At 53.5% G+C, this 7702-nt stretch overlaps 1 protein-coding gene across 1 annotated transcript; it reads right to left on the bottom strand.

Moving 5' to 3' along the window:
- Window positions 1–395: 395 nt before the first annotated feature.
- LOC130607137 (corticotropin-releasing factor receptor 1) lies at window positions 396–7464 on the bottom strand. The gene is made up of 10 exons (XM_057423997.1): window positions 7356–7464; window positions 7167–7273; window positions 6681–6801; window positions 6289–6442; window positions 6035–6095; window positions 5146–5218; window positions 3983–4068; window positions 2291–2426; window positions 2048–2089; window positions 396–998 (listed from the first exon to the last, which is right to left on the bottom strand). The coding sequence occupies exons 2-10, from the start codon at window positions 7175–7177 to the stop codon at window positions 858–860; spliced, it is 825 nt and encodes a 274-aa protein (XP_057279980.1). The 5' UTR covers window positions 7178–7273; window positions 7356–7464; the 3' UTR covers window positions 396–857.
- Window positions 7465–7702: the final 238 nt, after the last annotated feature.

Raw genomic sequence — 7702 nt, 5'->3', positions numbered from 1 at the left:
CAGACATGGGCACAGGGTCAGGGGCTTTGCAAAGACCTATAGATCCATCTAGGCAAGGTGGGCCAAAGGATAACCTAAACCTTATGCCTCCCTTCAGACCTACCCCCCTCCATGTGGCTGTTCAGAGCCCCTGGCATCCATCCCTGCACCCTGCATTGTTCCCTCCCCTCTCCCACCCTCAGATCCTTGGTATTGAGATGAGAAATGACCTGGCCGGACCAAACAGCAGTTACAGGACATCCTGGGGATGTAGCAAGGGGCAGGAGAAGGGCTCAGATAACCCCAGTGGTACAAAACCACAGCCACATAAAGCAATCCATCCAGGGCTCTCCATCCATCCATCCATCCATCCATCCATCCATCCATCCATCCATCCATCCATCCATCCATCCATCCATCCCATGTCAACTCAGAGGGCTTTGAACTCCCCGCAGAGGGTTATGCCCCTTCCCAACAGCCTCCCACTAGAAGGCTGACCCAGCTTCCCAAGGACCAGCCTCATAGGCTGTCCCAACAAGGTCCTGGTGTCCTGTCACCTCAAAGCTATGACAACGATGGGACACGGGGCAGCGCACCCAGGGTGGCTGCTGCAACCTCTCCAGGCTTCTCTGGCTCCTTCTGCCACCCAGCAGGTCACACCGCTGCCAGGGAGGTGACAAAGCAGCCTCTCAGCTGTCCTATCCTACAGGTCTGCCCCAGTGAATAGGGCAGGAGCCTCTGTAGGGTTTCCCACAGCGAGTTAATGCACCCTCTGCTGCAGTGGGTGCAGCAGGACCCGGCTCCTGTGCTGTGCCATGTCAGGGTCCCTCACAGCACGGACACCAGCTCCTCATCCTGTCTGGAACCTCGCTCCCGGCTCAGACGGCCGTGGACTGCTTGATGCTGTGGAAGCTGACACGGGTTGGGGAGGTGGGGATGGACATGGCCCGAGCCACACGGGCACGGATGGAGTGCTTGTCCTGCCACCGGTGCCACCGCTTCCGTACAGCCGATCGGACCTGCGGGGACGAGACACAGGAGGGGACAGTCAATCCCTGCACAGCTCTCAGAAGCTGCACATGGGCACCAGCCATCCTCAGTCTTTCAATCAAAGTCTGATGAGGAACGGCTGAGGGACCTGGGGGGTTCAGTCTGGAGAAGAGAAGGCTCAGGGGGACCTGATCGCTCCCTACAGCTGCCTGACAGGAGGATGGAGCCAGGAGGGGCTGGGCTCTGCTCCCAAGGAACAAGGGATGGGACAAGAGGAACCGGCCTCAAGCTGCACCAGGGCAGGTTTAGATGGAGCTGAGGAACAGTTCCTGCCCCAGAGGGTGCTCAGGCATTGGAACAGGCTGCCCAGGGCAGGGCTGCAGTCACCGTCCCTGCAAGGGTTCACACCCAGTGGAGATGAGGCCTCAGTGCCATGGGGCAGTGGTGGCCTTGGCAGTGCTGGGGAATGGTTGGACTTGATCTTAATGGTCTTTTCCAACCCATCTGATTCCATGATTCTATTAAAAAATGCTACCAAAACCTGGTTCCGAGGCAGGGAGGGCCATGGGAGCCCCTGTCACCTCCCAGGGCACCCAGCCTTGTTTGATGCGATACTGGTGAAAAGCAGCTGTTGCAGCTGCAAAGAGAGATGAACCTAAACAAAGGTGTCTCTGAACTCAAAACTGAAACAAGAGGGAGAAATGAATCTGAGCAGGAGCTCTGCAGCTTCTTATGCGCTGCACTGGATGCTGCAAGGGACTGGGAGTGATGCGAGCAGCAGCCACCTGGTAGTCCTGGTCCTGTCCCTTCTTCTCCTGCATCAGTTATACATGATTTGGTAACAAAGCAAGCTTGTCTGGAGCAAACTCTCCTGAACCAGCGAAGGTACAAGAGCATTTGGGAAGAAGCAGAGAAAAAAGCTCAGGATCAACCTCTGCCCTCACCTCCTGCTTTCTGCTGTCTGTGTTTTGGGTCAGAGCCTGGGAATTGCTGTTGTCCAGGTGCCAGGCACCCGCATGTGTCTGTTTGCAAGGAATAGTGAGGACCCCCTTGAACACCCCCAGCCCCTGGTGCTCACCTCGCTGTTCAGGAAGCAGTAGAAGACAGAGACGAAGAAGCCCTGGAAGGAGACAAGCAACAGGGTCGCTGTGGAGCTGTGGTCAGAGGGCACCCGCAGGCTCAGGAGCTTTGGAACAGCCCTGGGGTTTGGGGGTGTCTGGTTTGGGGAGGTGGCAGAAGCGGGGTGAGGCATCAGCAAGGATGGGCTCCTCCACATCCCTTGGTGGGGAACGGGGATGGAAGCTTGTGCTGAGGACCATACCTGGAAGGACTCCAGAAAGGAGTTGAAGTAGATGAAGACGATCCTGGAGATCTCATCCTCCCCCGGGTTGACAAAGAAGAGCATGTAGGTGATCCCCAGCAAGGGCAGCAACACCAGCGTGGCCTTGACTGCTTTCCTGGAGGAAAAACATTGACCTGAGCTGCTGCAGTGCAGCCCTAGGAGCAAGGACTCAGCACCAGCATGGCTGGGACTGGTCTGTCTGGGTCTGGGGAGGATGGAGCAGCACTGAGCTGTTTTCTCATGTGACCCCCAAGTGACTTGGGCTGGTTTGAGCACTGGACACCTACTGTGGTTGCTCCATCCAGAAAAGGGCAGTGCAGAGTGGAGGCCTGACCTTGAGCTGGCATGAAATGATTGCTTGGCTGCTTGGAGGATCGATTAAAGAGGAATTAAAGAGGATAAAATAATCCACACACTTCAGCATGGGTTTATGAGAAACGGTACTAATTAATTTGATATCTTTTCTTGATGAGATTACAAGTGTGGTTTCTGAAAAGTCATAGTGCTTATACAGGAGAGCGTAGGATGGATTGGGGCTTGGCATCTCATCCACTCGGATTAAGGAACAAGAAAATGCTGAGTCAAGCTTTTGCTTAAAGATCCTGTGAATGGATAGATTCCAACATTAGCTGAATGCAGGAAAGTCACCTCTGGTAGGGGTGGGCAAGGACAGTGCTTGGGACCTGTTCTGCATCACTCACCTAGAGGAGAGCCACAGGGCATGAGCACCTTCAGGATGGCAAAGTATGGGACAGCACATGCACTGCTGCAGCTTCTCCAAGGCAGCAGCTATGATAGCCGGGGATCTATCAGCTTTTAACCAAAAGCCATCATCCAAGGTGAGCAGGAGTCCCCCAGGGGCTGTCCCTTGCCTGGTTCAAGCAGTCTGCACACTTGATAACTGACTTGAGAACTCAAAAGTCTCTCAAGACTCTGAGGCCAACCGTCCTCTTCCAATAACCTTTATCTTTGTTGAATCATTCATCCCAGCTCAACACCCCACGTTGAGGAAAGCTGGCTTTTCCCTAGTGACCGCATCTGAATTTTTCCATGCTCAGCTGAAAAAGTCACCTTCCGTCCCAAACCTGCACACAGTGAGATTCCCTGATTCCTGCCCCCAAAATGAAATGAAATGGAGAGAAGCACTGATGAAGACCAAGGTGTCATCTCCAGGTCTGGGTGCTCTGGAGAACTGATCTGACCAGGCATCTCCCAAATATTCCAGAGCAGGGAAGGGTTAAATCTTACTGCCTGATGCTGCCAAGTGTGCTGCCTTCCCCTCACTGCTTCGTGAGGAGGTGTTTGGGCTGACATCGATTCATTGCTCCTTCCTCCGCCTTTGCTTTGCTCTCAAGCAGAGATTTAATTCTCACCTTTGTGCCAGGATTTGCAGCTCTGAACCCGGTGACCTGGTGGGGTCCCACCAGAACAGGGTTTTGTACAGAGACTCCGCTCCCAACAGCTCCCAGAGGCAGATATATCCATCCGTGTTCTCCATCACTGCCCAGGATTTCTGAACAACCCCAGATGTGATGGCCACGTGCCTCCAAAAAGCATTTGAAGAGCTCTTAGATGTCTCTCCGTGCCTTGATACTTGATGAGGCTGTTCTTGTTCCTCCCAGTCATGCTAACTCATGGGTCTGTTTTCTGCAGGCTCACTCATGCTCTTACCTGTACTGGATGGTCTCTGACGTGGTTGAAGCTCGGAGCTTTGTCATGAGGATTCGGACGATGTTGAAGAGAAAGATGAAGTTGATCTGGAAGGAAAAGGGCTCCTGGTTAGTGTCTCCTCCCCCAAGGTTCCCTCCCAATTCCTCAGCAGAGGCTGCGCCAGGGGAAATGGGAAGGTTTCCTCTTGAACCTCATCTACTGCCTTCCATGCACTGGAACAAGACATTGGATGTTTTTAGAGCACCTTAGCTCTAAGGTTTAGGGGTTTGATGAAGGCCAAGGGCACACCAGGAGACTGAAGAAGAAGGGCAAGTGTTAGAGAAACGGCTGAAGGTGAAAACGTGTGGAGGAGGAATGTATGCAGCCGAAGGGGTTTTAGGAGAGTGGCTGCTGTCACAGCAAGCTTGGATGCTCTCCTGGCTGCTGACCTGCTAAATGAGGGCATGGGAAGGTGGCACTGGGAGCTGAGCTCAATTGCCACCAATTAGAAGTGGCCTGGCTACCTGATGGGCTGGGAAATGAGGAGCAGGATCAATTATTCACTGCAGCTGCTTGGTGCTGCTGATTAATACTCCCTTGGGGTTTCTCAGCATTGGGCAAGGAGGGAGGAAAAGTCATGGGTCTTTGTGCACATCTTTCCTCCTGCAAATGCATGTTGGACCCCTGGCACCGCTGCTTGCGACTTGCCATCACTGCTCTTCTTTGTCCCTTCCCAAAGGGGCAAAGCCCCAGCAAATGATGCTCCATCTGAGCACTGGTTCAAGCACCGCTGCTCAGCCAAGGGCCAGGAGAAAGGTGATGTGGATCAAGGAATGAAGTGCCCAGGCTTCTGCAAATGCCTGGCAAAGCAGCCACCTGCACCCAAATAGTGCCAGGGCAGGGATGTTGCCAGGAGGCACTTAGTGATGCATGTGTGGGTCTGCTGACAGGAGCATCCTTATCAGAGTGATGTCTCCCTTTCTAACCCATCCCAAGCCAGCAGGATTCATGCATGCTATTTCTTACTGTGGGTTAGGTGCCCAAATTTGCTTAAGATGCAGTTTGGGTGAGGGGAGCTGGGCTTGCAGATCCATCTGCAGCAAGACCCTGCTCAGGAACAGCCTTATCCCACGTGCAGACAGGAAGGACCCTCTATTTAGCAAGCAAGGCCACTTTACTCTTACCAGAAGCACCAGAATCATGGGGCCTTGGTAAATGTAGTCTGTATAAACTCCTGCTCTCTTCCCAAACCAGCACCTGCAAGGCAAGGACAAGCAGTGCTGGGAACAAGCCAGCAGCGGGAGTGACCTGGATTTGCACAATCTCAGTAAGTCACTATAGGGTGAATGCACAATGTGAATGGCTGTAGCCACTATGGAATAGTTTCCCCCCAAAGGTGGAGGTACAGGGGGCTTGTGAGGGTGTTTTTGGGCCCCATATGGATGTGGGAAGTGGCTATTGTAAGAGAAGCAGGGACAACCTTACACATGCACATGTCCAAGTTGGCTCTGTCCCCAGCGATCCCTGGGGAAGCTCCTGGGAGCACCTTGTTTGGTTTTGTTATATCAGTGCTGTGCCTGCGTGTGTAGCACAAGGCTCTGGGAGTCAGGGGTAAAACCAGCCCTGAAAAACAAGGCAAGTTGCCATTCATCTCCATGGGCTTCTTTTAGCTTAAACCCAGTGATGAACTCTCAGGTGCCTGTTAAGACTTCCATTAGCAAGTCTCTGAGAAAATGGCTCAGGTGGTGGTACTTTCTATCTCTGCTGGTAGATTAAATCCCAGCTCCATTTAGCAAATACATTGTAGGAGCTCTGGCTTAATCTGGCCTTTCCCCCTGCCTTCAAAATCTCATTTGTCCTTTGAAGGATAAAATGCAGCACTAGGCAGCTGCAGGCAGGGCTCATGTGGCACAGAGCCTGAAGGTGTGATGGAAGAAAGAAGAACATTATCCTTTTTTTCCTCCCACCCTTTCCATGTATTCTGCCTCATGTCAGCCCTTCTAGGCAGGAACCATGCCTGCCACTGCAGCTGGGATAGAAAGGAGAATGGGGAATGAGAGCGATCAGGCTCACTTCTCATTGTCGTAGTACAGCTTCCCGATGGCCCAGGCAACGATGATGGGGAAGGGGATACCTGCAGAGGAACACACAGAGGAACATTCAGGGGTAGAGCATTGCCACAAATCCCTGCTGTAACAGGGATGTTCTCTCATGTGGCCATGCAAATCCCATCCTCCTGCTCCTGGCAACCTTTTAGCAGCGCTTTGAGTGCAAGGAGAGGTGGAGGATAGAGGTGGGCATCACTGGAGGTGACTCCTGGTACTTACACCAGCCGATGCAGATGAACATCCATTTGCGGAGCTTGTCTGTGGAGTAGGTGAGCACGATGGCTGTGTGCAGGTAGCAGCCCTCACCAAACATCCAGAAGAAGTTGGTGACGTGGAAGTAATTGTAGGCAGCAGTGACCAAGCGGCACCAGACCTGCCAAGGGGGGTTAGGAGGAGACAGGGAGGGTAAAGAGCAGGGTTCTGTGTTGTAGTGATAAAACTGATCACAGAGCACAGCAGAGCAATTGAACCCTTGTGTATCATAAGCCAGTGCTATCCTCCAGCCATCAGCAGCTAGTTAGACCCTCAATCTTTAGGATGCTCAAGCTCCACACACACTCCAGCTGCAAAGGGCTGGGATCAAACTGGCTGCCCCACTGAGCTGCACCTACCACATTGCTCTCGTGCACCTCTGGGTTCATCGTGAGCTGCACCACGAACCACGTTGCATTGCGTAGGATGAAGGCTGTGATGAGGTTCCAGTGGATGATGTTCCTCAGGCACCGGATGCTCCTGGGGAAGGGGGGGGACATCAGAATGCAGTGGGTGTCTGGGGGGTCAGGGCTGTTTGTGGAGCTGAATGTCTTTGTTGGGAGACCAAGGGTGAGCTGCTGGGACCATGCTCTGGGTGAGATGGGCAGGACCAAGGTCCAGAGGTGGAAGGCACCAGGGATGCCTCCATAACCAAGAGCTTTAAAGGCAGCAAGGGAGAAATAACCCCAGGATAGGCATCATCCCTCCAGACTGGAGAGCAATGGCCATGGGAGAGGACATGACAAAATGCAGGGGATGGATTCATCCCCAACCCAAGGGCTATGAAGTGACCTCTATGGGCTTGTCCACCCTTTAGGGACATGGCAGCAGGTCAGACCACTCACCGCAGGCGCATGAAGAGGACGAAGGCCACGAGGAGGGCCCCCAGCGAGACACAGTGCCCCAGGTAGTTGATGATGACAGCAATGTGGTAGTGCAGCTTGCTCTTCTTCTGGTGAGGGGAGATGGGGAGGGGGTCAGCAGCAGCCCCGGGTACCAGCACAAACTCACCTCCTCTGAGAACTGCACCACACGTTTTGGGTCCTTTTCAGAAAGCAACTGGAGCCAAGCACATGCCAGGACAGTGGAGAAGGGGCCGGTTGGATGGGGCTTACATGGACAGGAGAGACACCAACCTTGCCCTGCAAAGGACAAGGTTGGTGCCTCTCCTGTCCATGAGCCAGGGAAGCTCATGGTTGCTGTCCCTACATTCCCTACATTCCCCTTGCTCATTGCTGGGACATCCCCAACCCATCATCTGGGGAAATCCTGCTGTAATTCAGGCGAGCTCAGCAGCAATGTGACATCTGATGTCTCAGTTCATTCCCCATTGCCCTGGGGGTATGAGAGGCTGGGATGAATTTGGGCAGAGGGAGCAGGA

The sequence above is a fragment of the Pezoporus wallicus genome, unplaced genomic scaffold (genome assembly GCF_028554395.1).
Source record: "Pezoporus wallicus isolate ANWC-B61680 ecotype Strahan unplaced genomic scaffold, APGP_CSIRO_Pwel_v1 contig_8251, whole genome shotgun sequence".
Classification (NCBI taxonomy): Eukaryota; Metazoa; Chordata; class Aves; order Psittaciformes; family Psittacidae; genus Pezoporus; species Pezoporus wallicus.
Note: the sequence above shows the minus strand (reverse complement) of the source record. Positions and strands in the feature narration are given on the sequence as shown.

Excerpts from the sequence above, each read along its gene's own strand:
- LOC130607137 (XM_057423997.1), bottom strand. Across the intron at positions 6,096-6,288 it reads GTTCATCTGCATCGGCTGGT|GTATCCCCTTCCCCATCATC; the intron begins GTAAGTACCAGG and ends GTTCCTCTGCAG. Across the intron at positions 2,090-2,290 it reads CCTTTCTGGAGTCCTTCCAG|GGCTTCTTCGTCTCTGTCTT; the intron begins GTATGGTCCTCA and ends GTCTCCTTCCAG.